The sequence below is a fragment of the Dipodomys merriami genome, unplaced genomic scaffold (assembly GCF_024711535.1).
Source record: "Dipodomys merriami isolate MVZ:Mamm:240054 unplaced genomic scaffold, mDipMer1.0.p SCAF_4, whole genome shotgun sequence".
NCBI classification, from domain to species: domain Eukaryota; kingdom Metazoa; phylum Chordata; class Mammalia; order Rodentia; family Heteromyidae; genus Dipodomys; species Dipodomys merriami.
The window spans coordinates 73342736-73358220 of record NW_027205603.1 but is presented as its reverse complement, the minus strand read 5'-3'; the positions used below and the strand labels follow the sequence as shown (position 1 = coordinate 73358220).

At 34.9% G+C, this 15485-nt stretch overlaps 1 protein-coding gene across 4 annotated transcripts in view; it reads left to right on the top strand.

Annotated features, from left to right (window-relative positions):
• The window catches only part of Csmd3 (CUB and Sushi multiple domains 3), a 928259-nt gene that overhangs the window by 579366 nt on the left and 333408 nt on the right, over positions 1–15485 (top strand). For all 4 annotated transcript variants that reach the window (XM_069991287.1, XM_069991286.1, XM_069991285.1 and 1 more), the window contains 3 exons: positions 478–616; positions 11307–11494; positions 13844–14032. In XM_069991287.1, the coding sequence (XP_069847388.1) occupies positions 478–616; positions 11307–11494; positions 13844–14032 (516 nt within the window). The remainder of the gene's footprint in view (positions 1–477; positions 617–11306; positions 11495–13843; positions 14033–15485) is intronic.

Sequence of the window (15485 nt, the reverse complement as noted above, 5' to 3'; positions counted from 1 at the left end):
CACACACACACACACACACACACACACACAGAGATGGCTCTGTGGCTCAAAGTGGTAGAGCATTATCTTTGAGCAAAAAGAGCTCACAGATAGTGCCTAGGCCTTGAGGTCAAGCCCAATGGCTAAATAAATAAATAAAGTAAAAACAGCTCAAAATTTATTATTTCTTGAAGCTTTAAAGATTAGGGATATGCTGGAAACAGTAAAAGGAATGTGGAAAATCACTCAGAGATGTGAGGATGAGGAGAATCAGTTTATTAATTGACGTAAACATCACTGTATCATCTTTTTAAGAAAAATACTTTTGGGAGGAAGCTAATCACTAACAGAAGGAACTGACCCAATTATGCATTTATTTTCACAAACAGTACTGACTAGTATTTCATAACTATAAAAGTTACAGTCAGTAATAAAAATAACACCTCCAGCTCATGCTACAAGTTGTGGTCTTACTTATTCTGTGGTTTTCTCTTTCAGCTCCATGTGGTGGCCATTTCTCAGCTCCAAGTGGTGTGATCCTCTCCCCAGGCTGGCCAGGGTACTATAAAGACTCTTTGAATTGTGAGTGGGTGATTGAGGCTGAACCTGGACACTCTATCAAAATTACCTTTGAAAGGTCTCTGCAAATGTTTTACTTTTCTACCTTTTCAAGGGAAGATGATGTAAAAGAAAAAGAAAGTTGACATTTCCCATTAAAAAAAAAGAAAAACTGATCAATGCATAATCTTATTACAATAGTCAATAGGTGCACCTTGAATGATTTAGGTTGTTTCCCCGTTCTGACCTTTCAGCCTCTTTTCAAGTTAATTTTCTATTTGTTTAATGCTGTCTCTATAGTACTGAAATATGCAAGACCGACCTTTTTGCTTTCCCGTACATGAACATTACTGAGATAGGAACATGTGACCTTTAATTTAATGAGTTTAGTTTTCCTGTATTTTGAAGTGCCTGCGAATTTTGTTGTGCTAGATTTAAGGAGACAATAGTGCTATAAAAGATTCAAATTGATAATTAATTGTAGCCCAAGTATGCCCCTGTCCATATAACTACACTGAGCAATAGATGTCTAAGTTGACATTGTATATTATCAACTAAACAATTGACCTTTTCCCTCCTTTAAGATGAATATTACTGATCAGTTTATCTTGACAGATGGTAATTATGAATGTTTAAAGAGTTAAAGGGATGAAGTTTCTGGCCTACTATTGGATCAATATCTGCAATTCAAAATTTCCCAATTATGTTATCAGCACCCCTTGCCTACCAACCTGTTTCTGACAAATTAACAATATTTTAAATATAATTTTATTGTTATTATTAAGGTGTTGTATAGCAAAATTACCATTTCAGAAGTGAGCAAGATCTTGATCACAGTTACTTTGGACAATGTGAACCTTCCTCTACGTTCCCCCAGTTTCCCCTCCCCATCCCTGTTCACAAGTCACATAGGTAATTTCCACATAGTGTATACTGAATAGCATGATTGCATTTGTTCACCATCCTCCCTCCTTTTCTGTACTGTACCTTTCCCTGGAGGTTGGGGGTGGGGGGGTAGGAAAGCAAAACCCACCAGCACCACCACCAAAAACAATTACAATAATAACAAAAAGCCATGTCTCTATTTCCTGGTGTTTGTTTAATATTAGATTTTAACGAGTGGATCTATTGAAAATACAATACAACATAATAATTGAGTTTTTGCCTTAACAATTGAAATTTACAAACCAGTCTGGATGTCTCCATGATCAAGGTATTTCATTGAATCATTTCTTTTTCTTTTTCTTATGAAAATACCATACAGAGGGGTTATAATTACATGAGCAAGATAGTTAGTACATTTCTTATTAAGCATTGTTGCCTCCTCCTTTGTTTCCCCATACCTTCCCTTCCCATCTCCACACCACCCCCACACTCCCCTACCACCACCTCCCCCCCCCACCCCCCCCACCCCCCGCCCCATGGTATAAGCCCCACACTCACAGTATTTGATGTTTTCACTGTATTTGATGTTTGTGGAGGGGAAGGGAAAAAAACCAAGTCATTTCAATAGGATTATAGGTGGACCCATTACAATGAGATGAATCATTTCTAATACTAAAATATTCATAGAAAGAAAATCAGATACTATTTTGTATTTGATGTTGGTATAAATTGTGGAGGGGAAGGGAAAAAACAAATTGTTTAAATAGGGATACAGGTGGACCCATTGCAACAATGAGATGTACAAGAAGTTATGTCCAAAAATGAACTTTACAACTTTGGGGGGGGGGAAGGATAGGGGACAGGGAGTGGGGGATGGGGGTTTGGGGGATGGGGGAAGGGATGGGAAGTGGAAACAAAGGAGGAGGCAACAATGCTTGATAAGAAATGTACTCATTATCTTGCCCATGTAATTGTAACCCCTGTATGGTATTTTCACAATTAAAAAAAAAAAAAAGAAAAACCAAAGAAAACCACACCAAAACAGATGCTATTTTGAATAGGTGTTAAGTGTTAAATATGTTTTAAAGCATCATGCTACCTTACTATGACCTTGGTAATGTACCCGGACTGAAGTAAAAAGTACCAAAACAACAGCAATTACATTCTCACATTTGGAAGGATAGACTTCTGAGATCATCAAATCAACAAGATTATTTCCTCTGACTTTTCTTTCTCTTTGTCTCGTAGATAGCTAACTTCTCTGGCTCCACATGATGCCCTCTTTCTTTGTGTGTGTCTTTATTCTTGTTTTCTATTCTTAAAGGTCTGGAGTCCACTCTTTTGACTTCATTTTCTTCTTTAAAGAACACTTTCTTCACCACCATACTCTGAGAGAAAGGTTAAGATCTCAACGTACGGATTTGGCAGACATAATTGAGTGCCTAGCAATGTTCAACATATGTCTAATAGATAAAATCTTTTTTTAAAAATTTCATTGTAAAGGTGATGTACAGAGAGAGATTACAGTTACATAAGAGAATGCGTACTTTCTTTGTTGTGAAAATATGGTACAGAGGGGTTACAATTAATTGAGCAAGGTAATGAGTACGTTTCTTTCTTCTTTTTTTTTTGTCAGTTGTGGGGCTTGAAGTCTGGGTGCTGTCCCTCAGCTCTTCAGCTCAAGGCTAGCGCTCTATCGCTTGAGCCACAGCGCCGCTTCCGGGTTTCTAGTGGTTTTATTGGAGATAAGCGTCTCATGGACTTTCCTGCCCGGGCTGGCTTTGAACCTCAATCCTCAGATCTCAGCCTCCTGAGTAGCTAGGATTACAGGCATGAGCCACCGGGGCCCAGCTACGAGTACATTTCTCATCAAGCGTTGTTGCCTCCTCCTTTGTTTCCCCTTGCCATGAGTTTTAGAACAGTGTTACCCCTCCCTCATTTTCTACCTGTTTCCTTCCCCTAATTCCCCTCCTTCCCAAGTTTTAAAGTTCATTTCAAACATAGTGTCTGTGAGGATCACTGTTGCATTGGTTCACCCCTTATCCCATCATTTCTGTGACTTCCCTTCCCTTCCCAAAATCAGATATACTTAGGTTCAAGACAAAGAGTACCAAAATCAGAAACAGTGAGCACAGGGATGAAACCAGGTGAGAAAGACAAAAAGAAAAACAACAGAAATAACTGAAAACAGTACATTAAAAAAAAACAAAACAAAACAAACAATAACAACAAATCTCTTATTTCCATATCCTGGAGATTATTTCAAGTAGCATAATTTTATACGTTCATATGTACATAGCAACTGGGCTATTGAAAACCTCTGCTAGGAATATCTTATACTAATTATTACAAATGAGGAAAACCTTGGAGCCTATGTTTCTTTGGGCCTGGCTTACTTCACTTAATATAATTTTTTTCCAAGTCTTTCCATTTCCTTACAAATGGGGCAATGCCATTCTTTTTGATGGAAGCATAGAATTCCATTGTGCACATATACACCATATTTTATTAATCCATTCACCTACTCAAGGGCTTCTGGGTTCAGTCTGTATGTTTGGTATGGTAAATAATGCTGCAATGAACATGATTGTACTGATAGCTTTAGTGGCCTTGTTTGTCCTCATTTGGCTAAGGGTATAGGAGTGGGATTGCTGGTGCATGACAAAGGATATAGCTAGCAAGATAAATAGAAAACCCACAGATTGAGAGATCTTCATAAGCTATACAATGGACAAAGGCCTCATATAAAAAAGTATACTTAGAGCTCAATAACTTAAATCCCCTTAAAATATATCCTCAAAGAAACATCCACCCATTAATAAGAGGCCTAAAAATTAAAAAGAGACTTTTTGGAGAGGAAATAAGAATAGCCAATAGACTCAGGAAGAAATGTTCAAGCCGGGAACCAGTGGCTCACCCCTGTAATACTGGCTACTCAGGAAGCTGAGATTTGAGGATCATGGTTCAAAGCCAGGGCTGGCAGGAAAGTCCATGAGATCATTATCTCCAATAAACCACCAGAAAACTGAAGTAGTGATGTGGCTCAAGTGCTAGAGTGCTAACCTTGAGCTGAAGAGCTGAGGGACAGTGCCCAGGCCCAGAGTTCAAGCCCCAGGACCAACCAAAAAAAAAAAAAAAGTAATGTCCAACATCTCTGGCCATAAATGAAATGGAAATCAAAAATACATTGAGATTCCACCTCGCCCCAGTAAGAATGGTGAAAATCAAGAAAACACATAATAACATGCTGGCAGGATGTGTCCAAAAGGGAAAGCCACGACAATGTTAGTGGGAATGTAAACTTGTTCATCCACTCTGCAAAGCAGTATAGAGGTTCCTCCAAAGACTAAACACAGAGCTCCCCTAAAAATAACATTATTATTATTTATTATTAGTCGGTCGTGGGGCTTGAACTCTAGTCCTGGGCGCTGTCTCTCAGCTCTTCAGCTAAAGGCTAGCACTCTACCACTTGAGCCACAGCACCATTTCCAGTTCTCTGGTCGTTTCTTGAAGATAAAGTCTCACGAACTTTACTGCCAGAGCTGACTTTGAACTGCGATCCTCAGATCTCACCCTCCTGAGTAGCTAGGATTACACGTATGAGCCACTGGTACCTGGCATCATCATCATCATCATCATCATCATCATCATCATCATCACCATCATCATCATCATCATCATTATCATTATTATTATTATCATTATGATTATCTTTAAGTAGCTCTACAAAGGAATTTTCATTTAACAAAATGTTTATGAATACAGTGCAGTTTGGTCAATGAAACCCCTTTTAACATTCTTACCCATCCTGCTAAACACTCCCCTTCCCTCACTTTTGTTAATTTTATAAAATATACAGTGAGTTCTTGACTACATTTTTCACTCCACCATTCTCCTCTTCATTTGTTTACCCCTTGTCCCTTGTACTCACCCCATGTTTTGCAAGTTTCCTGGCTTATTTTGTTGAGCTTTGACTTTGCTTTTCTAAGGCATTATGCTATTTGAGTTCTCCCTTGAATCTACCAGGTATTTTAAAATGCAATTTTTTCATATAGATTACTTTTGTAATCTAGGGTTTGATTGGTTTCAAATTAAACAATACATGCTGTTCAATATTTGGTAAAGATTGTGTTGCCTAGTGACTTTAGAAATGTTGAAATCCATTTTATTAATTTGTTATCAAATCTTCACCTAGTATCATCACTTTATTTTATTGAACTAGATTCAGTTTGTTTTTGAAATACATAATAGAGTATAATAGTATTGATTATACTGGTTAACTTTCAGAACTGTATTGAGTTAGGACAATAGGAAAGATTTAGTATTTTTTTTTAATTTGATAAATTAGAGCATTACATTTGTAGGTCAAGCATATTGGTCAATGTTGCATAATCTCATTGAATTTGATTTGTATGTATTATATGTCAAGAATATGAGTTTACTTTTTGTCTTAAGTAGTAAATATTGTTTAATGTCAAGAGTCATAATGTAAAGCTATTTGAAAATTTCAAATTCTCATGATTTTTTGGTAGATAATAACTCCATTTTCAATTATTCTAGGCTGTTCAGTAATCCTCTTTGGTTATATTTCTACACTACATTTCTAGTTTTGTTTCGAGAGGATAAGGAGAGTGATACTGTACATTAAATAATGACTAGTTATGTTGAGAAGGTACAGTAGCCTTGTCTCTCACAAATGAGAAGATTCTGGTAGTTCGCAGAAAATCCCTCTGAATATATAATGGGGCAAATTCCATTTATTTGGATATTGGAACAAGAATAACTAGTAAGAACCATTGAATAATTGATGATGGAGGAAACCTTCACCCTTTCACATTGTCCTAACAGTCTCTTTCACATGAACTCTGCATCTGTCTTTCGTATCCTCTCTCTTACCCTACCACTTCTCCGTCTTTAAACTTCAACTCGACTTTTAATACTCCCCATTTTCTTCTTCAGTATTTAGGAAGGTAGATTGTCAAATACCAGTTATGCAGTGCATTTTAAACACTTTTTCTGAGCATTCCATCTAGTAATATTGGCAGATGGAATAATCTTGCTTGTTTTTCAAGCACAGCAATAAAGTTTTCTTTATCTTTTTCCCCCCTGAATCACAAAGCAATGTTTTCCTATGAATAATTCAATCTTGATCTAGCTTCTAGCTGACTAAAATTCTAGCTGACCTTTACAATAACATTTTTTAAATTTTCTTAAATTTAATTTAAAAATACTACATAAGTCTAAAACATATTACTAGGAAATTAGTTTAAATGACATGAACACAAAGTGCATTATTATGATCCAAATAGTCCTTTGTTTGCTAATGAGATTATCAATCATCATTACAAAATTATGTATTTTACATCTTTCAGTCCCAAGTAGGCTGCTTAGATTTAAAGAAAGCCTGCAGTCCAGTGGGTCCACATTTTAACATTTTTTTTTATTTTAGAATTTTGTTTGAAGGCCGTATTTACTTAGTCTAGAATTCCCAATAATCATCCTCTCTCTCCTCAGTGTCTGACAACATGAAGTCTCTTCAGTGTTATGAGGTAACATTGCTTAAAATGATATCACATGAATGTACATAAATAGGTTTGCCGATCATCACTATTTCTTTCTCTTGTGGCAAAACATAAATCTTTTAAGTTAGCTAGAACCAAGAATGTAGGATAGAGGACTAATTTTCAAAACTAGGGAGTATTTACAGCAACAATAATCAATCTGGGAAGAATCAGAAGAAGCCTGGGGTGGAGACTGAAACTAAGATTCCAGAGCCCTGAAGATCTTGGCTTCTTTCCATGAACATCATGAAATCAAACTTCTCAACTAATCCCTGTCTCTTATTTCTGAAATAAGCACTTCAGTGAACTATTAGGCTCAGCTCCCTTTACCTCCTTGATATCAATCATTTCACACAATAATACATATTCTCAAATCTAATCATTAAGTTGAATGGGTTACTTTCTTGAAATTATCTCAAAGAGCTTCAATGAATTCTAAGTATGATGGTTCTTTTTCAGTGGTTCTAGGATTTGAACTCAAGATTTAATTCGCTGAGTCCCACTTGACTCATACCTTCAGATCTTTATACCTTAATTTTTAAATAGATTTTTCTTTTATTTTGGTCAGTTGTGGGGCCTGAACTCTGGTCCTGGGCTCTATCCCTGAGCTCTTTGGCTCAAGGCTAGCGCTCTACCACTTGAGCCACAGCACCACTTCCAGTTTTTTTCTGCTTATGTGGTGCTAAGGAATCAAACCTCATGCATACAAGGCAATCACTCTATCACTGAGCCACCTTCTAGCCCTAAATATTTTTTTTCATATAGACCTTCACATTTTCTCTTCAGACCTACAGTCTCCCACATATCCAGTTGAGCTTCAGTATCCCTGGATTATTAGTTGAAATGTGCTCTTGTTAAGTTTGTGCAAGAGCTGGCCTCACATAGCAACGCTCTTTATTTCAGACAGGATACAAAAGAAAATAAAATAACACTACAAATCATTTATAATTGAAATTATTTAACACTTTTAAGTACACAAATATATGTACATGCTTATTCTCAGGTCCACAGGGGACTTTATTTTTAGTTCTTCCTATAGTCCTACATTGTCTTATTCTCTGGTAGTTCTCAACTGTGAATACCCAAAATTCCTTTTGTTCTCAATCTAATGCAATAAGACTTTCTACTTGTTTTTTCACTGCAACTTAGAGAATTTTTAAAATTTTAAGTCAGTAGATGCTACATTAATTTGTTCAAAATAGGTTTAGATTATACCTGGAATGCTTCTTAAAGACAAAAATTCAATAAGACTAGATATAATATTTTTTAAATCATCCAGTGTTCTATAATCTTCATTTGTCATAAACAATAAATTCAATGTCAAAAATTCATAGTTAATTGAGGCAATTCATGGAGAATTTGAAAAACAATGTGAAGACACAAAATGAAAGAAATTTAATTCTTTGTGTAACCTTATCCATTCTGTATGTTATTGTAATTTATTTTTATAGCTCCTTAGAGAAAATCTGAATATTTTTCTTTATAAAATTCAGTGCTACTGAACAATGTTCCTTATATTACCCATTAATGTTGCTATTCTATTAAAAACTAGGTCTTTTATGTTTCATTTCAAAGTAATCTCTGACTCTTCTGTGCATTTTAATTTGCTATGTTAGCTGACAGGCTTAAAAGTGAAACTCTAGTTTCAAGTTTCACCAAAGATTGCCTAAAAGCAACTAAGTAACAGATTCCCAAATCAAAATTGGGTGATCTATCAAAGTACTTAATATGTTCTTTTATATTTCCTCCCGCCATACTATTATTTTTTTATGGAAGAACACTCCAGGTTGCAAATAAAATAAGAATAGAAGTAAATAATATAAAATAGAAGTAAATATAAAATTGAAGTAAAATAATATAAAATAATAAAATATAGAAATAAATAATATAAAATAGAAGTAAAATAAACCTATGAAATCAATATACTTTTCAAAATATTTTGATAATGTATATGGGTTAATAATAGAAATTTTAAAAGATTTTTGCTATACTATCTTAAATGGCAATCTATTGTTTTAACTACTCAGGTGCCATGTCCATAATATATTAGAGTTTAATAGTGTATTATAAAGAAAAATCTCTAATTTAAAAAGTCTACTCGATTAGTCAAGGCTTTGATTTGAATAAGTTTGCATTTCATTTGTTTCATTTTTGTTTTGAGAAGTAATTTAGTTTCTCTTGTATTTTATTCAAGATAAAACACCTGATAGGCATAATAATAAGTAAGTCTGAAAATTAATGAACATTTCAAACTAAAAATCTTGTTTTATTTTGTTTTGAGATGATCTGGTTTTATAACTGAGGCTGATGTGAAACCCATCATCCGCTTATCTTAGTCTCCTGAATGCTAGGATTACAGACATGTGTCTGGCTTGTAAATTATTAGTTTTTAATATACTGGAGACAGCTAGAAAGATATATTGAAAGCTTATTTAAAGAAAGTTTAAGTCTAGTGCCAAAGGCTCATACCTATAATCCTAGCTACTCAGGAGGCTGAGATCTGAGGATCTCAGTTCAGACAGAAAAGTCCTTGAGACTCTTATCTCCAATTAACCTCCAGAAAACTGGAAGTGGTGGTTTGGCTCAAGTGGTAGAGCACTTGAAGAGTTGAGGGACAGCGACCAAGCCCAGAGTTCAAGCCTTTGATCTTGCTGGCCTCAAACCTTGATCTTTCATCTCTCCCTTTTACATATTTATTGCATGTTGTCACTATGACAGAGCTGTTTTTAATTTTTTAAATAGAATTATTTTATAAATAAACACAAAGCATTTTTGAACATGCATACTATACAATGGCAATTGCCTTGCACTTGAACATAACAAAGATTAAGAATCATGATCAGAGATCTGAGCTGTGGAAAAAAATAAGGATTAATAGACAAGTGAGCATCCTTTGCCTTACATTTAAAGTTCCACAATCAATTAAAGCTCTGTCCTATTTTCATCAAGGTTTTCCTACAAATCTTGCAGCTTGTGCTCCAGTACTTTGACAAAAGGCTTCCTCTGTCCAAACAGTGCAGGTTAGTTTATCTACTATGTTAGCAACACTGCTTGTGATAGGAATCAATGTGATGGCTCTTTTGACGGTATACAGTTAAGGTAAGACTCAAACTATCTCATTGAAAAACAGTATAACCTATATGTACGTGGCTTAGCTTCTTGGGCGTCAGAGATTAGGAGGGTTTTGATTCTAGATCAGCCCAAGTTAAAGTCAGCAAGACCCCATCGCAACAGAAATGCTGGATATGTAGGGTGAGTGATCTGTGGTGCCTTAGCATAAATAGGATTGTAGTTCTGGCTGTGATGGCCAAAACATGAAACTTTTTTATTTCAAAAATATACAGCTGGGCTGGGAAGGTGGCTCAGTGGTAGAGCGCTTGCCTTGCATGCATAAGGCCCTGTGTTCGATTCCTCAGCACCACATAAGCAAAAAGAAAAAAGCCGGAAGCGGCGCTGTGGCTCAAGTGGTAGAGTGCTAACCTTGAGCTGAAGAGCTGAGGTACAGCGCCCAGGCCCAGAGTTCAGGCCCCACAACTGGACCCCCCCCCAAATATATATATATATATATATATATATATATATATATATATATATATATATATATATACAGCTCACTTTACAACTTCGGGGAGTGGGGAGTTGGGGAAGTGGGAAGCGAAGGAAGGAGGGGTAACAATGCTCAAGAGGAAATGTACTCATTACCTTACTCATGTAACTGTAACCCCTCTGTATAGTATCTTCACAATAAAAAAATATAGTGTTGGCCAAGTGGTAGATTTGCTGCCTATCATGCATGAAACCATGAGTTCACATCACAGAAGGGGGAAACGAAAAAAAAATCCAAAGAAATTAGTATAAAACATGTAGTTTTCCTAAGAAATGAAGATGGAACATAAATATGACTCAAAAAGCATGTTTAATTGTGTAATAGTTATTTTTCTCCTGTAGATCATCTGTCATGTTTGAAAGATGTTACTTATGAAAAATTACATATACTTCCTTTTTCAATGTCAATTTTCCATAGAAATAAGAGCACAAGAGTCTGTAACTCCCATTTACTCCATCAGGAATTAAAACAAAAAATGTCTCTCTCTTCCTATTTCTCCCCACATTCAGTGTTTAGTGTAACAGTGTTATACTAAAATTAACCCTTGCTGATTTTTTCAAAACAAAGGAACAAAGGGTTTGCTCTTTACAATTAGAGGATTTTAGGTGATATCTTAGGTACTAGAAAAAAATAATTTAGGTAATAATTTAAAGCCTTGTTTTCCGAGATAGTATTATTCTAATGAGTATGTTTCCATGTGTATCTTTTCATCTTAGATTTCAGACTGAACTGAATTATGATGTTCTGGAAGTTCATGATGGACCAAACCTCCTGTCTCCTTTGCTTGGATCTTACAATGGCACACAGGTGCCCCAGTTTCTGTTCAGTAGCAGTAATTTTATATACCTTCTATTTACGACAGACAACAGCCGTTCCAACAATGGCTTCAAGATCCATTATGAAAGTAAGTCATTACAACATATTTTATTTCCCCACTTTGTTTATCCTTTACTCGATATTATCCTTGCATTACTAAAAGAACTAACAGCTTTGTCACTTTTTAATAAAGCTTTCTATGATTTGTAAGAATGCTAATGGTTTAAAAAGTATCTGCTTTAACACATTTAACAATGGATTTTCCAACAATATCTATCCAGCAACATTAGTAAAGGAAATAACATGGAAATGTCAGAAGTACCAAATCATTCTTCAACAATGACTTCATGTACTAGTTATTTCAGGTGGCAGTAATTGTTAAGTCTGACTTAACATATGAATGCGATGTCCTCTTATCATTCCTCTAAAGTTCATTATTCTTCCATATTTTACTCACATTAATTGCACTCATATTAGATTTGAAATTCAATTTTATTTTATAACACATTAAACATTGTATTACCATTGAAAAGTAAGATACATATATCTACAAATATAATTTTTATAAATAGGCAAAGACTATGTAAGACCAGGTACAATTCAGAGCATTAGAATCCATTTATAATTATTCTATTTTAAAAATATTGATATGCTCCAAAAAGCATATTATAATATTATAGCATATTGTGTGTGTGTGTGTGTGTGTGTGTGTGTGTGTGTGTGTGTGATTGCTGTCCTGGGACCTGAACTCAGGACGTAGTCCCTGAACTTTGGGGCTTAAGATTAGCATTATACCACTTGAGCTTCAGCTCTAATTCCAGCTTATTTGTGTGGAAGTCCATGAGATTCCAGTTTCATGAATTTTCCTGCCTGGGCTGTCTTCAAACTGCAATTCTCATATCTTACAGACCTGAGTAGCTAGGATTACTGTTCTGAGCCACTGGATCCTGGATATTATATTTTAATGTACTAATCTTGTGGTTTGGTTATTATTGTGAAATAATACCCAATTTCTCAATTTTTTTAGCAAACTACAAATAGAAAACCATCTTGTATGTCACTTTACTAATAAATACCCTCAGCTGAAGGAAACTAAGGTGTGTTAGGCATTCCTAATGTTCTCAACCAGTAGATTATTAGTCAAAATGATAAAATATATTTGGCTTTTACTGAGCTTCTATTTTTTAAGAATCAAATGTACTATATAACTACTATTATAAGTTTATCATATGAAATGATAATTACCATAAATGTTATTAAAATAAAATATTATGATTTTCTAAAGTTAAAAAAAGAAACTCTTTGGAAATGATTGTTGCATAGGCGCCTTTACTTTTCTAGTTCCTTCTCTTTCCCAAGGCACTTTTTACCACTCTCTAACTTCTCAAACCCAGGAAACTAAAAAACAAACAAACTAAAAACTAAAAAAAAAATCTACCAATAAAGTAAGATCATCTATAGTTTCCAAAACTCATTAAAGATAATGCCAACAACAAAGTGTTGGTTGTAGACACATAATCTACTTTTGTATTTTAGTATAGATTTCTCTCTGAGGAAAAGTCACTTCTGTTTATGATGTTATATTGCTTGAATTACAAACACAAAGGCACAATCATTCTGGAAGCAATCCCACAAGGGTACTGAAGGAGGACTCTGAAGTTCTTCCTGGATATCCAATTATTACATAAGTTGTAGTTATAAATGGATTCAGAACAAGTCTATTGACCCAGATATCCATCACCAAAGGCATATTTAGACATATGCATATCTAAATATAGTTTGTTTTATTTATGGATTTTAGCACACTTCTAAAAGAATGTACAGTTACAATAATAGTTGTTCTAATCTGTAAATATTATGTACTGCTAACAGAAATTTTAATTTAAAATGTTTGAATAGCTGTATTATATAGAATAAACAGGCAGAGAGTTTATTTTGATCACTTAATATTTTAATTTTAATAAGAAGTCTATGTTACCAATATTTTATCTATCACTTAAAATTACAGCCACACTGTTTTTTTATAAAGATCACTATATTTTTAAAAGTACTGATAAAATATTTACATAATGCAAAATGATTGTTCTACAATTTTCATTCTTTTAATGTTTAAAGGAAAAAATGTCTAGTTCTTTTACTCTAGCTGGGATATAATAGGCTCAAGAAAGGATAATTACTGCTACGTACATTTATATATGAAATTTATAGTTTCACAATTTGACAAATAACTGTTTCCATTAGATTTTTACCTGATCTAAGTATGGTTCATCCCACTAGAAAGTAACCTCAAAGGTTTAATTAAATGTTAGACTTGTTTTACATCTGTTCATTTGTTTAAAAAATCCATATCCATGATTATTTAAAGGAATAAGAAACATGTCCAGCAAATCTGAATCCCAACAAACTTATTCTGTGTTTTATTTCCTTTGTTTCTCAGGTGTCACAGTAAACACATATTCTTGTCTGGACCCTGGCATCCCGGTCCATGGCCGTCGTTATGGCCATGATTTCTCTATTGGATCCACTGTTTCATTTAGTTGTGACCCAGGATACCGGTTGAGCCATGAAGAGCCCCTTTTATGTGAGAAGAATCACTGGTGGAGCCATCCTCTCCCAACCTGTGATGGTAAGAACCCACTAAATAGGCAAACTATGCCCAAACACATAGGCAGTCATTCTAATATATTGTAATGTTGGATTTCAAGCAATTTTGGGTATGAAAACTACCAATAATAAAGAATAGTGATGACCAATCAAATTTATTCTATGTTTATAGCTTGTATATATTCAGACCTGTATAGCCATTTTTAAGTAGATATCGAGGACTTTTGGTCAGAGTATCACTGAAAATACCAAGTTGTTGGCAAGTGAAGGCATTGAAGGAAAAGAGGATTTGGTTCCTGCCCACCAATGCAATACTTCCAAGTACAAGCCTCCTGACCTCCCAAAATCTAACTAGTTATGCAGAAGCAGGACCATTCACACAGACTAATCAATGATTGAAAGTTCCTACTAATAGTAAATAGTATGCTATTTTTCTTCTTCTTTTTTCCCTTCTTCTTCTTTTGTCAGTCATGAGTCTTTAACTCTGCGCTTGGGCACTGTCACTCAGCTCTTCAGCTCAAGAATAGTGCTCTACTACTAGAGCCATAGCACCACTTCCAGTTTTCTGGTGGTTTATTGGAGATAAGAGTCTCACAGAGTTTCCTGCCTGGGCAGGCTTTGAACTGAGATCCTCAGGTCTCAGCCTCCTGAGTAACTAGTGGTATTACATACTGTGAGCCACCGACACCCGGCTCTGTTGTTCTTTACGGCTTTTGATTTCTCTGAAAAAAAAAGTTTAAAAAAAGAGACTTCAGTTTTAAGAAGTAAATGACAATCTAGTGAAAAATAAAACAAGAAATGTCTTCATAGTTGTTTCAAAAATTATACTCTGTCAGTCTATTCCGTTTCTTAGATCTGGGCTTAATTTCTACTATTTACAATATGATTTCGGATTGCTATACTTGCTATTTTTATTCTTATTTTTATTTATTTAATTTTTTATTATGAAAATACCATACAGAGGGGTTACAATTACATGGGCAAGATAATGAGTACATTTCTTATCAAGCATCATTGCTTCCTCCTTTGTTTCCCCTTCCTATCCCTTCCCATATCCCGCCTCCCCCAAATTCCCCTACTTTCCCCCGCTCCTCCGGCATTCAAGGCCTTGCTCTTGTGAGTGAGGGACTGTAGCACATGAACCATTGTCACAGCTGTGTTTCCTTTTTATAGTTTTCAAAGAGGGTCTTACATTTTCTCCTAGACAGCCTAAACTATGATGTGATTTAGTCTTTCTGCATAGCTCATATGACACATATACTACTGTACCTTTTGTATTGGTTAAGGTGGAGGTCTTGTATATATATATGTAAGTATTACAATGAACTTCCTCTTATATTATAAACACACATTAACTCAGGAAAAAAAGAAACATGGTATTGTAAACTTTTTCCTAAACTAGCCTCATAACATCATTGTCATATTCACGGCCTATAGAGTAGCTGATATTAAAGGCATATGCCACTATTTACAGC